This window comes from Peromyscus eremicus, chromosome 14, assembly GCF_949786415.1.
Source record: "Peromyscus eremicus chromosome 14, PerEre_H2_v1, whole genome shotgun sequence".
Classification (NCBI taxonomy): domain Eukaryota; kingdom Metazoa; phylum Chordata; class Mammalia; order Rodentia; family Cricetidae; genus Peromyscus; species Peromyscus eremicus.
This window is the reverse complement of record NC_081430.1, coordinates 8,548,186-8,572,705: the sequence shown is the minus strand read 5'-3', so window position 1 is coordinate 8,572,705 and position 24,520 is coordinate 8,548,186. Positions and strand designations below refer to the sequence as shown.

The window sequence follows — 24,520 nt, the reverse complement described above, 5'->3', positions numbered from 1 at the left end:
TCAGAGATGAGGACATGGGAGCAAGGACAGCGTCAGCTTCTTCTGGGATAACTACCTTAGCATTTCATCCCAAGGCACAGGATTTGGGTAGCAGAGGTGTTCCATCTCCAGCTTGAGTTGGCACTAATTGAGACACGATGATTCCCCTCTAGTTAGTAAAGCACAGCTGTCCTTGTATGTACTCCAGGAGTCTGAGGTTCAAGTCTGCTAATGAACCCACTGAACTGACCTCAGGAAGCTGCTGAGGAAGTTGTCCCACACAGAATATCCTGAAATAAATCCCCCAAACACTGCTCTTACCTCAGAGCTGTGTTTCAGCTGCAAGACTCTGGTTTTCGGATCCTCTAACCTAAGGACCGTACAGGCTGCTTATTTTTCCAGCAACCTCATTTTTATGTGCTATTTTTTTTCAGTTCTCTATCATCTACTAAACAAATTCATGTTTTATATTCTTGGGGAAATACAATGAAGTATCTGACTTCTTGATTGGACTAATTATCAATAGCTACTAAAGCACTATGCATCTGTTAAAAGCTACACATGGTCAAAGAACCAACCATACTGTGCTGCAAGAATGTAAGAAAAATTAAAATGTTCTGAGCTCACAGATCTGAATCTAAATGTATATTGATAAATGTCACAGTTGATTATACATATTATACATTTCTTATGCATAGGTTCCTTATTATTATATTTTCAAATATATAGTTATTTATATTTGTCTAGTAATTAATTTTTTTTCCAAATTTGATGAAAATGCCTCTTAAGATCATTACAGAAACATGGACTTCCATGTCAAATTATAAGTCATAATGAATCCTATTTTCTATACTGTTTATTGTACTGGGATATTTTAAAAAATCACTCCCAAGTATAGATTCCACTGAATACACACAGTTTTCAGTCTAATGATGTGAAACGCACGTCTCTTTTACAAGGCTTACGACATGTTCATTTCTAAGCATACTTACCACCTGAAAGAAGAGCAGGCTTGCTCTTTACATTTGGGCTGGAATGGGGGAATTTGTTGCTGAATGACATAAAAAGGTGTGCAGTGAAATCATCAGGGAGCTCAGCTTCCAGAAAGGTCTTCATGAACAGCTTGAAGCCTTCAAAATCTATGGTCTGAAAAAACAAATTTAAAGATGTAATTTAAGATCGAGTGAAATGACAAGACATTGTGCCATGTTCAAATCATTAGTAACAGAAATTACCTGAGATGTTTTCTATATCCAAGTCTAAAAAAGAAAGATAGTAATATGAGGCCAAGGCTTGGCAGTTCTATGCTATCATTGGCAATGACAGGTATGTGTCTCCCCTTTGATAGTGTAGAACAAAGATAACATGATTTCTAGTTAGATGTTTCTATCTCCATGGCAACCATGTGACATAAAATTTTGCCCTTTGAAATTTTCTTTCTACCTCTATCAACTGGAACTGTTATTTCCAAACCCACAGATTTGTGTTGAGTAGCTCAGATACTTAGCATGAACAAGCTAATGTAGATTCACATATTTAAATAGCAGGCACACAGAGCGACAGAACTTCCACATCTTTTCTTCACGATAATGGTGATTATTTCTTTTGAAAATTGTAAAAAGTGATTGACAATAATTTCAAATTAAAGCCAACACCAATTGATTAAGCATTCCATAACATCGCATACAGACCTCTAATGGAACATATTGTAAGGTCTTCAGCCCTTCTCAAATCCCTATTCATCTGAAGGCAGTCATTTCAGAGTAAGAGTACCAAGTCCACTCAAAAAGCTACCAAAGGAAGCCATAGTCACACTTCCAGCTCAGTATGGACTACACAGGAGTCTCCAGTGAGCATGCCTTCTTGAAGCAGAGGAGGACAACAGGTGGGATGACTGACTGTGGCAGAAAAACTGAGCAGCTGTGGGTGCTCTGGGAACAAAAGCATGTGGATAATATTGACCAGGCCTGACTAATACTCCTGTGACTGAAGGAACATGTTAGAGGAGTGTTTTCTGGAAACAGGTGCAGGTGGTGAACAGTGAAAGACTTAGGGAAGTGTACTAATCAGCTAAGAGGCCTAGAAGAGTTACAGAGAAGAAGGCAGAGTAAAACCAGGTCAGCGAGCAGCAACAGTGTGCATCGGAAGATCTGCCTCACAGAGCCCTGGCGGGACCTTCCCTCACCCAGGTTAGTTAGGACACCGAGAGGAAGGAAAAAGTCTGGAAAACCTGGTAGTGGATTATTTTTCATTTTTTAAGAGTACCTGAAAGATAAGAAAATTTTCTCTAAACTATTTCTTTTTAAACAAAAAATTTCCTATCTTGTATGTTCAGTAGTATTTGAGAAGGAGAAAGAATGTATATCACCTATATTGTTATTCATTATGAACATACTGATGTCTGGTTATTATTTTTGGTAAACTTAAACTGTTATCTTTTGAAGATATCACCTAAAACATAAATTTTTAAAGTATGAGTAATTAATTCATTAAGTTATATATAATATATATATAGTTTGTATTGTTTTTATTGAATATAATCTCAAGAAAATGTAATAATCCATTATGTTTGTTATTAGTAATTTCTTTATATAATTGTGTATAAAATCAACACTTCACAGTTGTTGTCTGAATAAAAATCTGTATAAAGTACTTTACAGAACCTTGGGTATATTGATTGTAAAATAAAAAAAAATCATAAAAGGTAGTTATGTCTTGAAAATACATGGGTTATTTTGCATATTAATTTGTCTTTTTTATTGGCTCAAAAATGATAAAATTCACTGTCTCCTCCTAAATTAAAACTTTATTTTTCCTTTTGGTTCTGTAATCAGGCAACATTTTCAAACTCCTGAGTTCAGAAAGCAAAACATTTTCAAATATCTCACTTCCTAAAAGAGGACCATTACAGACTAAGAATAGAGGGTTCTGTTAGTTCTTCACTGAATCCTAGGAGATGATGTCATAAGATCCAAGGTTAAAGTTTTTATGGAAGAAGTGAAGTTGCTTCCCACCATCCTCACAGGATTCTTGGGGGCAAATCTTTCGTTGAACTTCTGAAGTTATATACGGCACCGTGCTGTGACACCCACATGACTTATAACCCAAACTTATCTGACTCAGTGTTTCCAACTCACAGTTATCTGCTGTGGGAAGTTCTGTATGGCAAATGTGTTGCTAATTAGTCGATAAATAAAACATTGATTGGCCATTGGCTAGGCAGGAAGTGTAGGCGGGACAAGGAGGAGAATAAAGCTGGGAAGTGGAAGGCTGAGTCAGAGAGACACTGCCAGCCGCCACGATGAGAAACAGCATATGAAGATGCCAGTAAGCCACAAGCCATGTGGCAAGGTATAGATTTATAGAAATGAATTAATTTAAGCTGTAAGAACAGTTAGCAAGAAGCCTGCCACGGCCATACAGTTTGTAACCAATATAAGTCTCTGTGTTTACTTGGTCGGGTCTGAGTGGCTGTGGGACTGGCAGGTGAGAGAGATTTGTCCTGACTGTGGGCAAGACAGGAAAACTCAAGCTACAAATGGCGTCCAACGTGGTGGCAAGAGTTTCCACCTAAAAACTGAGAAAAAAGATTCTAAAACGGAGCTAAAAACAGTTCCTAATTGTCTCTGTCAAATGAGTGGCAGCTGCTGGTTTGAGCTCCTTGTGGGTTTCTGGTGTGCGTGCTGGACCTGCAGTTTGGCAGGAATAAGGCCTCTGCAAGTGGCACATTAAGCTGCGTGGTGGATTTAGCCTTTGCAGGTACAAAACAAAAAAAGAGGTTTCTGGACTACACGCTGCTTGGATAAAAGCATAGACCCACGATAGCTCCCAGAGCTGGTGGTAAATGTAGCCATGTTGGGAAGCTGAGGTGGGCGGAGCCAGCAGCCACAGCTGCTGCAGTTTAAAGCGATAGATTCACAATAAGACAGATTCAGATGTAATAGTTTACAATGTGTAAAATATACATAGGCTTGAAAGAGACAAAAAAGGTGATATATACAGTTATATAAACAAATACATAGTTTTAAAAAATAAAGTCTTTAAAGAGACAGTAAAATTAATATAAAAAATAAGCCACATAAAGATGAATATTACACAGAGAATCTGGATTGTGTTGTCTTTGGGATTCTTAACTGCAGAGAAATATTTGATTGTAAAGGAAGTTGAGTTAAACCAATATGCATATTTTAAAGATATCTTGACTTCAAAATTTGGATATAAGGATATGTTACTTTGGAAAGGAGTCTCTGCTTTTGTTTCTACAGAAAGCCAAAGGCTATGGATTTGTTCAAGATTAAGATACATCAGGTTTGACCAGCCAAGACCCCCTGAAGGTCTCCAATGACACCATGGCCCAGATGATCCAACATCCAGAATGGCTTGAAGGCATCTGGCTCAGACGATACAGCCTCATGGACTATTCCATAATTCTAAAATTTTCTTTGTATCCCCATAAGATACAGCGCACCCCTCCAGCAGGAAGTAGTAAGAGAAGCTACACCCAAATTCCCAAATTATATGTAATTTTACTTTGTTAAGGTTAAAACCTTCCTTTTTGAAAAAAAAAAGGGGGGAAGTGCTGTGGGAAGTTCTGTATGGCAAATGTGTTGCTAATTAGTCGATAAATAAAACACTGATTGGCCATTGGCTAGGCAGGAAGTGTAGGCGGGACAAGGAGGAGAATAAAGCTGGGAAGTGGAAGGCTGAGTCAGAGAGACACTGCCAGCTGCCACGATGAGAAACAGCATATGAAGATGCCAGTAAGCCACGAGCTATGTGGCAAGGTATAGATTAATGGAAATGGATTAATTTAAGCTATAAGAAGAGTTAGCAAGAAGCCTGCCACGGCCATACAGTTTGAAAGCAATATAAGTCTCTGTGTTTACTTGGTCGGGTCTGAGTGGTTGTGGGACTGGCAGGTGATAGAGATTTGTCCTGACTGTGGGCCAGGCAGGAAAACTCAAGCTACAAAATTTTCTTTGTATCCTCATAAGATACAGCGCCCCCCTCCATCAGGAAGTAGTAAGAGAAGCTACGCCCAAATTCCCAAATTATATGTAATTTTACTTTGTTAAGGTTAAAACCTTCCTTTTTGAAAAAAAAAAGGGGGAAGTGCTGTGGGAAGTTCTGCATGGCAAATGTGTTGCTAATTAGTCGATAAATAAAACACTGATTGGCCATTGGCTAGGCAGGAAGTGTAGGCGGGACGAGAAGGAGAATAAAGCTGGGAAGTGGAAGGCTGAGTCAGAGAGACACTGCCAGCTGCCACGATGAGAAACAGCATATGAAGATGCCAGTAAGCCACGAGCCACGTGGCAAGGTATAGATTTATAGAAATGAATTAATTTAAGCTGTAAGAACAGTTAGCAAGAAGCCTGCCACGGCCATACAGTTTGTAACCAATATAAGTCTCTGTGTTTACTTGGTCGGGTCTGAGTGGCTGTGGGACTGGCAGGTGAGAGAGATTTGTTCTGACTGTGGGCAAGACAGGAAAACTCAAGCTACAGTTATCACAGAAATATTTTCCAATGTTTTCTGAGTTACCCATTACTTTTCTCTATAAAATCATTTCAAATGTCACCTACAATCATGCCTTCTAAATCACAAGACTTTAATGATAAGTACATGATACACTTACTTTACATAATTCCTTTACAATATATACTTGCAGGGAAATTTCACATTTATATGTGAGTTCTACTGCTGAATTTAGAAAATTCACTTTTGAATAGAATAAGATCATTTATAATGCTCATTAATGGAAACATGAATGGAAGAAACTGCATGGGACTTGAATATTTAAAGAAAAATTGGCTATTGATTCTAACAAACACACACACCATGCTTAATTTTTAAAATTATTTTTAATATTTTTCTTTATGAAGCAGCCACAGACTAATTAGAATGATAACAGAAAAATTTATAAAGAACACAGACTTCTCAGATGCTACTGCCAAGTTGGCATAAATTCAAAACACACTTCCCCATCCTGTTCATTATTATATTTGGCCATGTGGATCCTTTTCTCTCAAAGCTCCCTTAATGTTAAAGTTGTAGCATTAATATTTATTCTAGTACATGAAAATGAATAAAACCACGCGTCACTTTCTCCTTCTGTTCCTTTGGAAGGTTTGGGCTTGGAGCCTTCTCTATTTATGAAGTTCTCAATGATCGGACCAGGCTCAGTCTCAGGTGCTGGGGTAAAGGTACCATCAGTCACCCAGCTACCAGAGTTAGTATTCGGAGAAACATCCTATTGCAAAAGAGACTAAACCAATAAATGTTCTGTAAGCACATGTGAGTTAGGATCTAAGACTCTACAGTTGAGTCAGGGCATTTATTTCTTCTAGAAGCCTTCAAGCTTTCTTTTTATTCTTCTGAGTCAGGACTACCTACTTTATTTTCCTTAAATTGAAAGATAATATTAGAGGTTCACAGAGACTGCTAATTGTATATAACGGAAATACTAGGTATATGACATGTCTTGTGTGTTGATGGAATCCTCACAAAATCAAGAGGTGAGTGCTAACTTTGCTCCTTTTTATAGACAAGCAAGCCTTTAAAGTTGAATTAAACTGCTTGTCATCAATGCTTCTAGTTGGCACCATGAATCAAAAAGTTTTACCAACTTCAATGAGAAGAATATATTTTCATGGCCTTATTTTCAGTGTTCACACACACTACAAGATGTTTTGCAACTTTTTATATTTATTTTTATTTATTCACTATATTTTTTAAAAATGTGTCTCAAGTATTCCAGGCTGTCTAGAAACTTACTATGTAGTTGAGACCCTGGAACTCCTAATCCTCCTGATTCCATCTCCCATATGCTAGGATTTCTAATCTCTCTCATCTGCCTTGCAGCTGGTATTTATGATAAAAGCATTAATTATATGTAAATAAGCCTGCTGTTTCAGAAGTAAGAGATATAAATTAAAAAGTATAAAAATAAAAGTGAAGAAGTGTTCAATTGCACACTTTGAAAACACCTGTGACTGTGTGTTACTTTGACTGCCCAGTGTGCCCTACTGTGCTGGGTGTGGAAGTCCAATACACTTTAACTTTCTGGAAGCTTTCCACATAGTCGCACATCCTGGCTCTGCACTTGCACACACAGCTTCAGTAAATGTTGTCTCCTCTTCCATGCAAGACAGTTGAGCGTGCTACGTTTGAAATTATGTTTACAAGTGGAAATTTACATCACTCATTTAAAAATACTATTTATATTTTTTGTAGCTGTTAAAAATACCTGAAAAATCTTTCAAAAATTTTAGATACTCCGTTCCCTCCCACCAGAATACCTAGAGGAACTTTCTTCTAGTGTCTTTCAGTGGTTTTCTGAAAGTGCTGTCCCTTGTGATAGAAATATATAAATAAAAATCAGTCAAAATTCCAAAATAATCCATGTTTCAAGGCAGTATTAAAAAAACATTTTTTGAAAATGAGCCAATAGGTCATTTAAATGTTCCAAAGGTACAATTTACCCTAAGAGGGCTTGTAACTCCCATCCAATGAATGTCATGAAAGGAATGAGGAGACAAAGCCTTAGCTGTTAGACTATCTAAAATCTACACATAAACTTGGCTCTTACTATTAACCTAAGGAAGATAACAAAGTCATTCAAAATTCATTAAAGCTTGCCTTTATATCTCATTGTTGAGAAAGTAACTGGCCCAGTTGGTACAATTTTGTTTTATGAATTATACATATTAATTTATAGTTTATTTCTCTATGGTTTACTAGCATTTATGATTATTTTTATAGCCATTAAACTTGCCACATCATTAATCCAGCCTCTCTATGAGGAATGGTATAGCAGATGGTCCATTCTAAATTTTTATGTTTCCATAGGTCATAAGATAGTGAATCATGGTAAGCGTGCAGAGTCTCGATCCTGTGATTAATAATTAGAAATCTCCAAGAAGTCGTTCCTATTAATTTAATTACATTATGATATAAATAGTCAGTCTCATAAGTACCTATATAAATACCATCTCAAGACTCGGCACCAGAATTCTTTCTTTACTAGAGCAATTCCCCTAGTATCTGGCATTAAAAATTGAGCCCATGTACCAGGAGGAAATTCAAAGATTCCAAGGATAAATCATGCATATTAGGTAAAGCATACAGAGTTGCAGTGCACAGGGCATTGTGCAGTCTGCTGATGTGTATTCAAAACTCCTACCGGCTTCAGATTAATAAGAAAAGAAAGTCACTGCAACTGTATTGATGCTAGCAGGGAAGAGAGGCAGAAGTGCTGAGTCCGTCTCCTTGTGTTCCCGGCGTTCAAACTGACCTGGCACCTGACAGTTGTGTGTAACAGCAGTTGCAAGGGATCAATGCTGCTGTCCCTGGACAGCATGAGGGGATGCCCTGGCTAAGCAGCACATAGCATGGTTGCTAATAAGAAAACAGGCAGTCTTAGTGCTATAAAAGACAATGATACTATGTTTGACTTAAACGGAAATGAGGAAATGAACCTTTGAGAAATTTGAGAATTTATTATTGGTTGGGAGTAGAGATGTTAGACATCCTCACACACAGCTTTGGTACATGATTGAGGAGTTCTGAGTAAATGATGCTGTTCCCAAAGTGTGGTCCTAATCACTGTCACTCAGCACTAATGTGACACCAGCTTAGAAACAGACAAAGAGTTATATATTTTTCAAGTACTTTAAAAATTAAAATTTATCAACATAAAACACTTAAAAATATCTACATTTCATAGATAAACATACTAAAGCCAGAAAGCTTGTCTTTGAAGGTGGCAGATGTGAGGAATTTGAACCAAATACTATCCCTCAAAAAAATCATGTTTTTCTGTTGTACATTTCTCACATTTAATAGAAAATCTTGAACTGACTTTGGGGGATAATTATCTTATTTTAATAATATTTTACAAGAGTATTAATTTTATTGTTAATTGTATTAGCATCAATATCCTTACTGAAGTCATTTAAAATATACTTTAGTTGTCAACATTATGCTCTGTAGGTTCTGAGTTTTCAGGTTTCTTAGAATAAGGTCAGAATATCTCACTTGTCTGAATATGAAAGGTCTAGATTTTAGTAGAAACTATAGAGCAGGTACCAGAGTTGAGGCAAGTTTAGGAGCTGTAAAAGCATACCTGAGCCTTAAGTCAAGTATCACTACTAACAGGAAACATGTGTGGAGAACATGCTCCCATCCCAGTCAGGAGTGGAGCAGACACAGAGCAACAACACATTCACACTCTTAGCACCTGCTCTCGCTGTGCTCCTTCTCAGCTTGGCCTCCTCATTCTGCTCTCCAGTTGATCAGATGCCTGCTGAGGTATGTTAGCACATGGAACACAGGCTGGGCCCAATAACACAACACAGAAACATTCTGCAGACTAAAAGAAAGCAAGAGCTGACTCTGACACCAACTTTTGAACAGCCCAAGTGGCGGGGCAGGTGGCGTGGAAAGATGTGTTTGTTGAGTAACGATGCTGAGCAATCTTAGTAATGAACAGGCTGGCACAGAGGACAACTGTTGACTCTGTGCGAACGCCTCCAAAGAATCGTTAAATACTGCGATATAAATACCTGAATTCCAGGAGCTAATCTGTTTCCACAAAATTGAGAGACAAAGTGATAAATGGTTGTTCTCCACAATGGAGGATGGTAACTGTTATTATGGTCAGTGATTACCATCTCAGTGGAACCTCATCTTAGGAGAATATACGTAAACATACATACACCACACATATCTTTCTTTTTATTCTTCTGAGTCAGGACTACCTACTTTATTATCCTTAACTTGAAAGATAACATTAGAGGCTTATGGAGACTGCTAATCATATACAATGGCAATACTAGGTATATGACATGTCTTGTGTGTTGATGGAATGAATCCTTATTGAATTGAAGGACATTGAATAAGAATGTCCCTTATAGGCTCATATATTGGAATACTTGGTCCCCAGTTGGTGGAACCACCTGGGACAGATTAAGAGATGTGGTTTTCTTGGAGAACGTGTGACACTAGAAGTGAGACTGGAGGTTTTAGAAGCTGCTGTTGCCAGTGTCTCCGTCTCTTCTGCCTTGTGGCTGTGAACTTTCAAGCATAAGCTCTCTGCTAGTGCTCCAGAATTACGCCTATCACTGTGCTTCATACCATGATCATCACAGAACCAGACGTCTGACACCCTGAGCCCCAAACATGCTCTTTATCCTGTAAGATGCCTTGGTCACAGTGTTTTGTCACAGCAGTAGAAATATAAGAAATATATGTATATGTATACATATGTATGGCAATGAGAGTGTGTTTTCATAAAGGAAGACCAGAGGTGGGTGCCATTTGTCTTCCTTTACTGCTCTCCATCCTTTGAGACACTGTTTCTCACTGAAGCTAGAGCTCACTGATTGTTTAGACTGTTTGGCTAACAACCTTCCAGGATCTTTCTCTCTCTGCCTTGCAGAACTGGAATTGCTGTACAGCACTTCCATACCAGTCTTCTCATTTGGGTGCTAGATACTCACAATCAGGACCTTAAACCAACATAAGCATTAGACACACTGGGCCTTTTCCCTGGGTCCAGAAATATTACTGAATCAACAAAAACATAAGTGCCCTAGTATTTCTTCTGTGTTGGAAATATCCATTTAGAACAGCTAATAAAGTACAGAGATTCTGTGCCCTTACTGAACTATTAACAGAGCTTTGTTAGTGTAGAATTCATTGGCACACAGTGTGGATGCAATGGACGGCTTACCTTTCTCCCAAGAGGGGAATATCAGTAGCCTGTTAAATCTGTTTCCTCCACAAAGTTAACATAGATTGTAGACAAAAATGAAATAAAAAGCCCTTACTATTATATTTTACATTCAGTTTTCAAATCACACACTGTAAACTAATAAACTAACCATTTCCTTAAATAAATTAACTTACCTGAAACTGATATGTTTGGGTACCCATTAGAGTTTGAAAACTAAACTCCAGAGTCTCTAAGACCAAATCCATACCTTGAACACTTTTTCATCCCGTCAAGGCATCAGATCTCTACTAGAGATATTTATTGGGAAATTTTCTGTTGTTCAGTTACAACTTTAGGTATTGTAGGTGATCTAGTATGCTATGAGGGCCTAGTTAGTATATAAGTACAGCTTAGTGGTATGGGTAAGGAATTCATAGTCTAAATAAGAAGGCAGATTTCAATAGAAAAGAAAATGTCTTACTTGGTTAAGAATGTCTTGTTTCTGTGCATGCAAGGAAAGAAAGAATACATGTGTTAATGTAAGAGAATTTGTACCCATTATCTCATTTTGTTGATATTTTCACTGAAAGTTCAAGATTATGTATTGATTATAAAATGTACCCTGGGTAAATGGGTCTCAAAATGCTGTTGCAAAACAACAGCATCAACATACGCTGGGAAAATGTCAGAAAAGCAAGTTATGAGCCCAACCCCAGAAACACTCAAGGAGCTTTCAGAACAGGGAGGAGGCAGGCAACAATCCATGCTTTAAGTAGGTCTAAGTCTGATGTAAACAAAAAATTGAGAACAATTGACTAGACCAGTCTTTGAGCACAACTACAGGCATAGTTTCTATCGATGTGAATCAAATATAATGAATAAAACACAGTGTGATTAAAACCTTCCAGAGAGGGTAACAAAGAATGTGTATCTATAAATTTTATTAGAGTTTATTTATTCCTCTCTTGCAATGTTTCCTTTCATTAGTAAAACATATCAAATTGTCCTCAATGCCTTAAAAGGCTAAAATATTTTGTAATCAAATTTGACATCCAAGACAAAAACAAACAAAAAAACCAAACATGCAAAAACAAGCTGGATTTTCTCATATACCAAAGTTCACTGTTTTCATGAGAAGCATCATTGTGTCTTGCTGAAAAGATATTCATTTTAAAATATTACTTTTAGTTAATTTAAGAACATCAGGATTCTTAAGATTTTAAATTTTAGAGAACATTTAAAACTTTCATTTAAATTTCTCTTACATAATTTATGTAGAAAGGATTATCAAATTGTTTTTAAATACAAAAATTAACTATAATTGATTCTGTCCATATCTTTTGTCTAGTATTTCTTTACTATTAAAATAATTCTAAATAGACCACATTTTCTTTGATAAAAGTTTCCAAAACAACCTTTAGTATTAAAAATTTTAGCCAACTATAAACAAAAAATGAATTTTAATAATATTATTATTTACAGAAATAAGTGAAATGCAAGGGCTATGTACTTTGCTTTCAATCTGCAAACACATTTCAATGAAAACTATGCTCATTTTAAAGTGAGGGACCAATTTTCCTTTCTAAAACTAGGCTTGGTTAAACACTTTCCTATTTTTTCTTATATAAAGTATCACTTATAAATAGTTAATCATACCAAATAACTTTGAGGTACTCTGACCAATCAAAATAGAGTAACAACTTTCTATGTGATTTGAGAGTAAGAATTGTTTCATAGTGTTGATTTAATTTTTAATAAACCACATTAAATCTCTAGGAAAAGAATCTCGAGTGGTTTCATTGTCAATGATAGGTATTCCTAATTATTTTCTAGTGGCTTTTATAAAACACAAAACTGCTTTATTTTTTTTCTCTTAAAGGGAAAAGTTCTTATTAATATTTAGTTTAAAGAATAGCTTTATTTCTTACTCTTAATTTAGAGTTACTAGTAGGCCATATGAGATGTAGCTTTCTGTTTATCAACTATTATTATCTAAATGCACTCAATAAATTTGCATATTTGTGGAGGGGTAGCACATTATTGAAAATTAGACATTATATTGTATTTAGTAACACATCTGGTAATTACTGCACTAAATCCTATGATGGCTGTTAATTATCATGAAATAAATAATAGTAATAGAGAGAGTCTAGTTCTTTATCCAAGGAATCCTTAAGAGTAAAGGACTACAATGCAAACAATATCACTGCACACAAATTCTAAGTCAATTGATGATCAGATGCTATGTTGAGAGGACAAATATTTCAAGTTTACATGTAAGGATGTGTGTTTTCAGGCATCACTGCAGCATTGGGTATTAATGGCATTTGTAGTGTGACAGCAGTTCAGCAATGTTGTCTTCTATTCCCCCAATCCATCTTCCTGGACTTTGAGATTTTTCTGTTTTACATACCATCCCATTAATTTTATTTCTTTTACTCTGCAACATTAAAAAGAATCAAAATACCAGGGAAACACAGGCCATGAATGTGTTTTATCTTAGAACTGGATAGAGGAAATGACACCAAAACCACTGATACATTCTCCATCATTAAAATTCACCAAAATCACATTTGTTAAAAGAAGAAAGCATGAGTTACTTTTGAAATGTATAATTATGTGTCATAATGTTGAGAGAATAAGAAAACAGGAAACAGAGGCAGATGTGGTAGTGTGTGTATGCACTCTTCACACCTGGATAACTGGGGCAAGAGAGGAGGCCTTACCCTTTTGGAGGAGGAATGGGGGGGAGGGCAGGATTGCAGGGGTGGGAGGTGGGATGAAAGGGGGATCTGTGTTTGGTATATAAAATGGATAAAAATAATTTCTTTAAAAAAAAATAAAAGAGTTTGCAAGATTGAGAACAGCCTGGGTTACACGGTGAGGTCTTATCTATAAGAAGAAACAATGAGAAAGTGTTGAGAATCCTAAAACTTTGTGAAAACTCTAAGGTTGTAATTTAGATGTTGGACTTCATATTCCACAGAAGGAAGATCTTGAAAGATAAGTAGGAATTATGTTCTTATAAATATGCAAAACCACAAAGTCATATTTCAGTATGCAAACAAATCTATCTTGATGACATATTTAAACATAATTGGTTTTTGCAAAGGTCTGTTTTTATTTTTATAAATCCAAATTTCAGTTGGTGAGGCTACAAAAGAACTCAGAGTAAGTTTGATCAGACATTCAAAACATAACATCTTTCAGCTGATATAAAATGGAGAACTACTTAACAAATAATTTGGAAATGAACTCTGTAAAATATGGTATTTAAAATAAATTGATGATCAGGCAAAATTTTTATATACAAAAAAATATACAAGATAAAATGAAAATTTGATTGTCCTTTGGCTGGCTCTTTAAGACACACGGTTATTACCATCTCAAAAGTCTTTAAGAATAATTTCCTGGAAGAAATTACTCCCTGCCCCTTACGTGCCCATTTTGGATTAAAAGCTGCAGATCATAGGGTAAGAATTAAATTCTATCCTTCTTTCTTCTATCTAATCCTGTTTCCTAACTCTAGAAAAAAAAAAGCCCTCAAACAATGTATTTTAATGATAAGCATTTTTTTCAAGCACAAACACTCTAGAAGTATTTTCATCAATAAGTGTTGTTATTAAAATATATTTAATGGTCTGCCAGAATATCAATTTGTTATGAACTTTATTGTATGGAATGTGCTAAATGGTTTATGGTATGTGAGATATATACATGTAAGTGTATATATGTATATATATATAATAAATATATATACAGAAGTATATGTATGTGTGCATTTATGTAAACACGCATATACATATTTTCCTAGAATTTTCCATAAAGAAAATTCACCCAGCAAGCACATCATTAAACTGATAAAGAAAAAAAGAAGCTTTACCCCTTCAGGATTATACTTTGCAAGCACGCCATTACCATGGAATTCTTCAAGAACGTCTTTTAATTTCTTCGTAGAATCTACAACAACAAACGGGGGAAAAACACAAAAAATATTTACATAATCCTAATGTGTTTATGTAACTCAATTCAAAAACAAAGATAAATGATATAAATAATCACCAATGGAAACCCAGTTTTAAAATCAACACATGAGATGTCTCTGAGGGAGTGGGGAAGCTGAGGAAGTAAGTCAGGTTCTTGCACAAACTAGATAAGCATTCTGTGGTTGTAGTACCATCTCCAGCATCAACGTCTTTTCAGGCATAAAAGATAATGACCCCACCATGAAAGGAACTAAAAATATATATTTTGATCAAGTAGATTCTTCGAGATTCAGGTCAAAATCTATCTATTTTATGTGAGTAAGAGGCAAATAAATGAAGAAATTTTTATGTTTCCTTGCTGTAGTTTGATCATGTAATATCTAGTTGAATATAATAAACCTAGTTTAAAAATGAAAAAAGAGAATCATCATCCCTCTTCAAACTGCAGACTACAGCCTCATATCACTATTGTAAATTATATTATGTCAATTTTCAACAACCGTAAAAAACATTCTATGCCATTATTATATTTTCATTAGCACATGTACATTTGAATTTTTTTCTGGGTTTGGATTATTCTAAATAATGTTGCTTTGAACATGCAAATGGATCAGGTTTTGTGTGAACAAAACTAATAACACCATAGGAGCCTTTCACATTGAGAAATGATAAGTAATAGTGTATTAAATAATTTCAGAAGCTGATAAATGTTACTACTAAATTTTTTACTATAAACTCTCATAAAATTATGATTTCTGATCAAGTCATTAGAAATTTATTATTCACTTAAGTTGGAGAAACAGAAGACAAAGAAAAACTATATAAGTATTCCTTGTTGTTTATACAACAGAGAGTAAGAAATATTGAGTTTGAAATATGGGAAATGGAATTCTTCAGCTTTTTTGTTATGGAGGAGAACATGAGTAAGTGTTTTCCCGCATTTAAATATAATTCCCCTCGATATTTCCTGAGACTTAGTAATCATGAACTGTGAACAGTAAGATATTTTTACTTAAAAAAAAAAATAAAAACTGACCCTTCAATGAAGTTTTGACCCATCCTGTCATATATTTTGCATGTATTTGGTGGACTCTGCTTTCACCTGAATTTTATGGTGTCTTTTCCTTATATTGTAATTTATGTGGGTTTGGGTGTCTGGGGACAGTAATCCGAGTTTACAGTGCACCACTGTCACAGTTTCCATACTTTTCATCACAATTTCTCACGTCAAAACATTTTCACCAACATGAGCAGGAAGTGTGAAATCTTTAATTCCTCTTTCCCTTTTTTCCCTCTTCAGCCCCATCACAATGAATATACTTTCTCTGTCTATGGATTTGCCTATTCTGAGCACTTTTGGGAGAGGGGAATGAAATCTCATCATGTACTGCTCTTGTGTCTGATTTAATTCCATTATCATAGTGTCTTCAAGTTCTAGCCATGTGAAGCATATTTCTTTCCTTTCTATACTTGACTAACACTCCATTATATAAGAAATTTTTATCAACAAATGTACATTTGACTTGTATTTCATTTGGGTTAATATGAAAAATGCTGCAACACAAAAACATGTAAGTTTTAGAGAAAGCGTGTTTCTATTCTCCTGGGTAAGAGAAGTGCTGTCATCCCATGTCTGATCATTTGGGGAACTGATACGAGGCTTTTCCCAACAGCAGTACCATTTTATAGTCTCACAGTCATGAGTAAAGGGTATAATTTCTTAACCCTTTCTGTTCAGATCCAACACTTGTTATTTTCTGATCTATCATAGTCATCTGTGGTTGGGCAATGTTTTTTCTTACGTATCTGATTAATCAGTTGCTAAGGAATGATGAGCATATTTTCATGTGATTACTGTACATGTGTGTTTGCATGTGTGGAACTAATTGTGTGTGGAGAGGTGCACAAATGGGCAGCTGCACATGTCATTCATTCCTCAGGAGCCATCGCCTTGTTTTGGGAGACGAGTTCCCACATTTGGCCTGAAACTTGCTACATTGACTAGTCTGTCTGTGTGCCCCAGAGATGCTTCTGTCTTTGCCTCCCCATGTAAACTGGACTTCCCTTTGGGCCACCTATGGGTGACTCAGGATCCAGGGGCTTAGCTACGTCAGGCGTGAGATATCTGAGGAAAAAAAATCTACGTACACTATGTTCTTATGTCTGTTAACTTTATTCCTCTAAGACAAAATTACATCAATACAGCTATAGTTCCACCAGGCATTCAAGGCAGGAGTAACTCTAGATACACCAAGCTCTATATCCATCTACTTTATTTCTCTGGGATGAAATCCTGTCTCCACAACTGCAGTTCCATTCAGTTCCCTAGCTCATAGTCCTGCTAAGAACTAAACTCCTATGCTTCCAGCCTCGTCTTCGCCCTCTGTATCCTCTTTCTCCATCTCTGCTGCTCTCTACTCCTGGCACTCAGAAAACTCTACCCGAGATCTGCTTACCCTCTAGAGAACCTCCTCTCTTCTCTCTCTCCATGCTGTTCTGTCCTTGTAAACAAAAAATGCCTGTCTTTTTTTTCCCTGGGCAAGTGGTTCTCTGCCTCCTCAAGACTGTTATTCTACCTGTCACCTTGATATTTAAAAACCTCTTTTGTCCTCAGTCAATCTCTCTGGAGAACCACTAGGCCTCCTCAAGGCGAGGGAATAGTCTGAGCTTCATTAGCACAAGAAACAAAGCTATGTGTCTCCCACCAGCTTGTTTCCTAAACTCAGCAGGGGAGTTAGTAACTTAGCAATTCAGCAGGTCTGGGGAGCTAAACTGTTTACCAATTGGTCTGGGCACACAAGGATATCATAGCAGAAGACAGCTGGAATATTAAAGGCTGGATAACACCAAATATTCATAATAAATGTCTTTGCCTTTTGACAGGCCCTTGGCCGGTCAAAGGTCAGCTTTAATACACAACTGAATCTCTATGATATATTCTTGTAGCCCGCAAGAACCGCCACCTCACAAATAATGACACAGAGACTTATTAGTAATTATTAAAGCTTGACCTTAGCTTAGGCTTGTCCCACTAGCTCTTATAACTTAAATGAACCCATATTTTTATTAACTGCATTCTACCATGTGGCTTTTACCTTTCTCCCCTTTTCTGTGTCCTACACATTTTGCGTCTCAGTGGCATCTTTCATGCCTTCATTGATCTCCCTCTTTCTCTTTCTCTGCCTGGAAGTCCCACCTATACCTACTGCCTAGCTATTGGCCTTTCAGTTCTTTATTAAATAAATCACCACAATATGTCTTCACAGTGTACAAATATCCCCAAACACCCCAGATACTATAACTCCCCACTACCCACCAATGTACCTGTTTTGTTTACCTAAGTTTAATACAAAGGCTTGGAATGAACAATTCTCATACTTGCAATTGCTTTAACAACTGAGCTGTCTCAGGAGTCTTTGACCACTTACATATTTATGAGAGGAACATCTAGTCAACTCTTTTGACCCTTGTCACAGGGTTGCTTGCATATTTGTTGTTAAAATCCTCTGGGGGTTTATTTGCTTGACGTCTGTCCATCTTCCTAAGCTTTTCCTTTGGATAAGTATTTTACTAACATTTTCTGGCTGTGATCAGATTTGATTTGCTGTCATCTCAGGCACTGGATGTTAGGAAATGTTAGGAAAGAAATATGCATACCATCTAGGCGCAATTTTCAGTTTTATTATAAACTTAAAGTTATAAAATTAAACAAACACAAGAAATTAGCTGGGAGCAAAGGAGTCAGCCAGACAGGTGCGGGCCCCACCTAGTGTCTGTGAACTTCACCATTAAAAGCCAGCAAAGCTAAGATTGCTTTCTGTGGACTTGGTCCTAACATTACAAGAATGCCATTGATTGCTTTCACATGCATCTTGTCAAGACTTATGCAAGTACAGAGATCAGATTTTAAGCTTTTACAAACCTCCTTATTCCAAATTTATCCTTTGAAAATGATAAGGGGCTATTCTCAGTGGGCAAATCTTTTTCTTTCTTGTTCATAGAGGCAGGTGCAGAACAAGCTGTGCATAGTCACCAAGACATGCACCTGTACTGAAGCGCTCACTCTGGAATATCATTCTTTGGCAGATTATAGTTTCTTTAATAATGGATTACATAACACACTCAGCAATAATTTACAAAAGTTGTTCAAATTATACATGTCAGGTTTTAATAAGTTGCCACCCAGTTTATATTATGCCATTGTTAATAGGGAGGGAGGGAGGTAAATTAAAAGCTAAACTCTCAATGTGTGTTATTTTTTTCTAAAAATACAGCAAGTACGATGTTGGTCCTTGGCGATTTAAGAAAGGAATTCGTATCCAGAAGACCTGACACCTGTTCAAGCCATACCATTGCTGATTTTCAACGTCAATTATAAATATCTTGGCATGAAGACCACCTGTGACCTGATCTTGACCTCACAATCTAGTTTGGATTTTCTTGAGCATTATTTCCTTCTTGTTTTGTCCTTGGACCCAGTTTCTCCAAGATCGAGACTTTACTTGTCCAGAGAGTCTTCTACAGATTGACTTAATATGAGATACCACAAAGCCTCCAAATTGCATAAACTTTCAACAAAAACACTTAGTGAACTATCTACATATATACTTGTGTTCTCTATTGCGGTAGGCTGTACAGTGTGTACTGTTGTGTTTTATAAAATACCGTTCTGTGGTTGCTATTTAATTTAGCTACTTTCCTGAATCTCTTTCCATAGCTCACCAGGAACACTCCTTTCTTTCTGATTATGCCAGCTCAAGCTTATGTTGTATATAACAACAACAACAAAGACACAAAACATTGGATCAACAAAAACAAAATGGAATCCATGACCTATCTGCACTGCCCTCAAGGACAAGGCAGACAGTAAGGAAGTGACATCCACATGACAAGATACTAAGACATATTGTCACTCAAATTGCAGATAATACCAGAGCCCCATGTCCAACATCAGTGATGGATTCTGGGCTCAGCAATGCTAAGAAACCTAGGGCAACAGTCATCCAGGCAGCAGCTACAAGCTAGGAGATTAATTCCCAGTTAATACATGTGTATAAGGGATAACATTCTGGTACTATTCAAGCAGCCGTTTAATTTTGGGGATATGGATCAGAATGAATACTCAACACAAAATAATTGAGTCCCTTAATAATCAAAGGAGGGCCACACCTTGCAATTCTACCACATGAGAATAATGCATTGATCACTGTGCTTGGCTAGAGGGGCAGGGAACACCCAATACAACAATGAGCACCAATATTGTCTTTATCTGATTATATTCATTTTCTGCAAATACAGTTTAACACCGATAAATATAAGAGAAAGGATGTGCTTATCTAGGGATGTCTTTTATATCATTGTTACATCACTTTGGAAATGAGGTGATCTTGAGTTTGAAAGTTGGAGTCATGCAGACATCCTTGTTATGTGGTAGGTCAGAAGATTGTCTGTGGGAGTGGAAGCTGGCAGAGCAGGCTTGCTCCATGGTATATAGTCTCAGAACCTGCTTCAGTACAAGCATAGTTCCTTGTGCCCTATAGTGTCCACTCTGTGAAGCCTCATGATGGCTATTTCATGAGAATTAAACAAATTATATTTGGCAATAAATATTGTTATTACTTATTTCTAAGTATTCTAAATTTTGCATAACCTTTGAAGACATTAAATTATTTTTGCTTGTTTCTGACATGAGCACAAACTAATAAATGCCTTTAATAGTGATTAAAAATATCTTATTGCTGTGTGATATTTTGTTTGTGTTCTGATAAATGAAGCTTGCCCGGAGATCAGAGGGTGGAGCTAGCTACTAGTTAACCATAGAGGCCAGGTGGCTCACATTTTTAATCCCAGCCCTTGGGAGGCCCACTTTCTACCTGAGGATCCATAGAGGTAAGAAGTCTCTAGTGGCTGTTGTTCTTCTTCTCCGATCTTTCAGGTTATCACCCTGATATTTGACTCCTGGTTTTTATTGATAAGACTAATTATGATCACAGAAAAAGGATCTTATGGGTCTTAAAAATTACTACATGATAAAAGGAATATTTTTAGTCATCTCATATCCCTTTAGGCATCTGTAACATCTCAGATTAGCTGTGTGTATGTGATTTTATTGCTTCTTCTTCTTTATTGAAACAAAACAAATATACTTATCACACTGTTTTCATATGCCTGATGGAGTAATAGGGAAATGTAAATATAGAAACATTTAAATTTATATCTTATTCTGGAATTCTGAGCTGGATGTCTTGTGGATATTTCAAACATTCTGTAGCTCAGCTTTCAAATACTTAAAGTCCAAATAATACAAATCTTGTAATATTGTATCTAGAAGAGTCTAACACGTAATAACTTCCCTGTTATGTTGTTCCATCTTCAATATGACTTTGAAGACACCATTTAAGAGTTTTATATTGCACTTAGACTTCAGTATAAACTTATTCCCCTTGACACTGTAGATACATACACAGGTGACACAATCTTTCTTATTGTTAATTATTCTGTGCTCTTTACATTTACAACTTTGTATCTGGCCATGCATTTTCCAAACATTTTAAGACTTCAAATCTCTTATACTGTCCATGATGCTACTTTTGCCCAGGATTCATTCAATTAGATAAAGTCCAAATATAAAGCATGCTCGAGTTTATCTCCCTCCTGTCCATAAAACCTCTTGAGGGGTCATATAGAAACAGAATACAGAAGCTTCCATATATATAAAGGCAAATCACTGAAATCATCAAATAATGGGGGAGACAGAGCCCTAACTGGATATCTCTTGTCACCAAATGAAGCTTCAAGTACTAGGAATAGGTTACATCTAATTGAATAGTTGGCCAAGGTGTGCCTTGGGAACTCCCAAACCACCCAAGTTGTTGCCAAGATTGTAGGTTGCTTTCTACAAACTGACAGTAAGGTCCTGTTGCTGAAGACAACACCCACACAACTCTTTGAACACAGAAAGGTTGAGTTGGTGTCTACCTAGAGCCATCACCTCTATGGACTAGTGTTCCTGGCACTGGAAGATACTCTGCATTCTATCAGAGGTAAACACAAAACCTCCTACAAGGCCTCCAATGTCCAATGCTGACCTGACTACAAGATATGCTGTAGTGGGTAGCCATTCCAGCTTTGGTCTGGAAGTTCCAACCCCCACTGAGGCTTTGGTAACTATCACGCCCACAAGGCGGGGCCAAGGGAGGGCCTGAAGACCTGAGATCCAGATGTGCAGTGCTCTCTTGCTGCTGGGAGCCCGGATGCTAGAGGTGGACAGAGGAGAGTTCTCCAGAGAACATTGCCGGACTACTGCTGGGTCTTTCCCAGAACCCTCAACCTACCTATCCCTTCATTTGTAAGTTACGCCATTAAATAAATCTCCTTTTAACTACGTGGTGTGGCCTTAATAATTTTGCCAATAATATGGTGGTACAATAGTGGGCATAAAACTTGTGGGAATAACAAACCAATATCTGATTGGCCTTAAGGCCCTATCCGTGAGATGGAACCCATACCCAGAACTGCTTTGGTGACCAACTACCTTATGCCAGATAGCACAGGGATATAGGGGAAAATAAAATATTTTTGTTCTGCTAAATCAGTAGTTATCAACCTACCTAATGCCAAAACACTTTCATAGAGTTTCTAATGTTGTAGTGATCATCAACAATGAAATTATTTTCATTGCTATTCATAACTGTTATTTTGCTATTGAGTGATGTCTCAGTTCCTTAGACCATCAAAAACATGTGTTTTCCAATGGTCAAAACCCACAGGTTGAGAACCTTTGTGCTAATAAAATGGCTCCTAACAACATTCCAAACAACAGTACTCAAGCATCAGTGTCTTACTTAATTGTCATCAGAGGCTTCCTCCTGGAGCCAGTGGATATAATACAGAAACCCAAAACTAAATAACGTGCAGAGAGTAATAGACCTTTGAACATTCAGTCCTAAATGGTTGAGGTCACCATCAAATCTCACCTTGGGTTTTAGAAACTCTGCAGAAGAGGTCAAAAGAGAATAAGAAGCAGATTAGATGGAGGACATTAAGGAATCAAGGGCTTCTAAACACAGTAGGATCTATGCACACATGAACTTGTAAAGACTGTAGCAATTACACAGGGCCTGCACAGGTCTGCACCAGATGGGGTCCTAGAGCTGAAGTGGACACAAGACCCCTTCCCTAACCCAGCAGCTACTTCCAACTGATAACCACTTGTAAATGAACAGTTAGTTTTCTCCAAGATAGTCTCACCAGTGGGGACAAACACCACTCTTAAGTGTTGGCCCCATTTCCAGCAGCAGGTGGCCAACAAAATGAACTCAGTGGCGTCTTTGAAACTTCTTTCTCGTATTGTTGTATCAGGGAAGGGTTGTTTTGTTGTTGTTGTTTGGTTTTTGTTTGTTTGTCTTTTTAGCTTACAAGTCCTTTGCATATATATTATGGTTTTCAGATTTGTGTTTTTGTGGAATTCCTGTCTAGGAGAATGTGTATATTTCTGTGTCTATAACTTGAGTTTCTTGGCTTTTTTCTTGGCTATTTTCTTTTGCTTGTTTGTTTTATCAGATCCCAATTTGTTTGTTTTGGTTTTATCTTATTTTATTAGTACTCCTTAGATGCCTGTTTGTTTTCTAAGGAGAGACAGAAAGGCTGTGGGTCTGTATGGGAGGGAATGTGGGGTGCAACTGGGAGCAGTGGGGGAGGGCAAATGGTAATCAGACTATAATGTATTAAAAAAAGTTATTTTCTTTTGCCAAGTAGAAATAAAATGACATCCTCCTGGTCTTTGGTGTTATCTTTTCTATCAGAAAGAACTTGTATCACTACTAAATGAAAGTGTACAGATACTATATAGTTCAGTAAGTCTAGAAAACTTAATAGTGAACAACTGAACAGGTTATAATTTCCCACATAAATAATCATTATAATCGTTTTTTTTCATAACAAGACATTGGAAAAACATTCAACCTATCTTTTTGCCTTATTTCAATTTTTTAAATTTTGCTTTTTATGTTTTCTTTTCTCCTCTTTTGTTAATCGTAGACTCTTTTCTCATATAATATAATCTGAGTAAAATTTCCCCTCCTCTACTCCTCCCAATTCTTCCTCATCTCCTCTCCAATCCAGATGCACTCGAGTTCTGTCTCTCATTAGAAAAGAATAGGCTTCTAACAGATAACACAAAACATAAAATATAATAAGACAAAACAAAAACCATCATATCGAAGTTGCACAAGACAACTCAAGTGAAAAATAAAGGAGCCACAAGAGAATTCACAAGAGTCAGAGACCCACTCATTTGCACATTCAGGAATCCCCTGGAAGTGCTAACTGTAAGCTATAGCCTATATGCAGAGGACCTGGTAAAGACTCTCACAGTCTTGGGGCTTCAGTCTCTGTGAGTTCATAAGAACTTTACTCAATTGCTTTAGAAGGCTTTGTTCTCCTGGTGTCTTACATCCCCTCTCTCTTCCTGGCTCATTCAGCCTCTTCCACTGGGTTCCCTGAGCCCTATGGGGAGAGATTTAATGGTAACATCTCGTTTAGAGCTGTGTGTTCCAAGGTCTCTCTTTCTGCGTAATGTCTGACTGGGTCTCTGTATTTGTTCCAATCTCCTGCCGTAGGAAGCCTTTCTGATGATGGCTGATTAAAGCATTGCAGATTACCATGGGGAGCCATTTTCTTGTTACTTTTTTTATACACCAGTAGTATTTAGTTTTATCCTAGTTCTCTGGGCTATCTAGACTCTGGTTCTTGGTCACCCAAGCAGTGTCACATACGGTGGAATGGGCCTTAAGTCAAATGAGATAACTCATTGCCACTGCTTACCATTGTCCTAGAA

The 24,520-nt window shown here is 36.9% G+C and overlaps 1 protein-coding gene across 6 annotated transcripts in view; it reads right to left on the bottom strand.

The window, feature by feature from the left end:
• The window catches only part of Dgkb (diacylglycerol kinase beta), a 632,546-nt gene that overhangs the window by 525,633 nt on the left and 82,393 nt on the right, over positions 1 to 24,520 (bottom strand). For 3 of the 6 annotated variants that reach the window (XM_059279660.1, XM_059279662.1, XM_059279664.1), the window contains exons 2-4: positions 14,580 to 14,656; positions 11,178 to 11,198; positions 972 to 1,125 (exon numbers count right to left, since the gene is read on the bottom strand). In XM_059279660.1, the coding sequence (XP_059135643.1) occupies positions 972 to 1,125; positions 11,178 to 11,198; positions 14,580 to 14,656 (252 nt within the window). The remainder of the gene's footprint in view (positions 1 to 971; positions 1,126 to 11,177; positions 11,199 to 14,579; positions 14,657 to 24,520) is intronic. The other 3 variants (XM_059279661.1, XM_059279663.1, XM_059279666.1) reach the window with 1 other exon arrangement.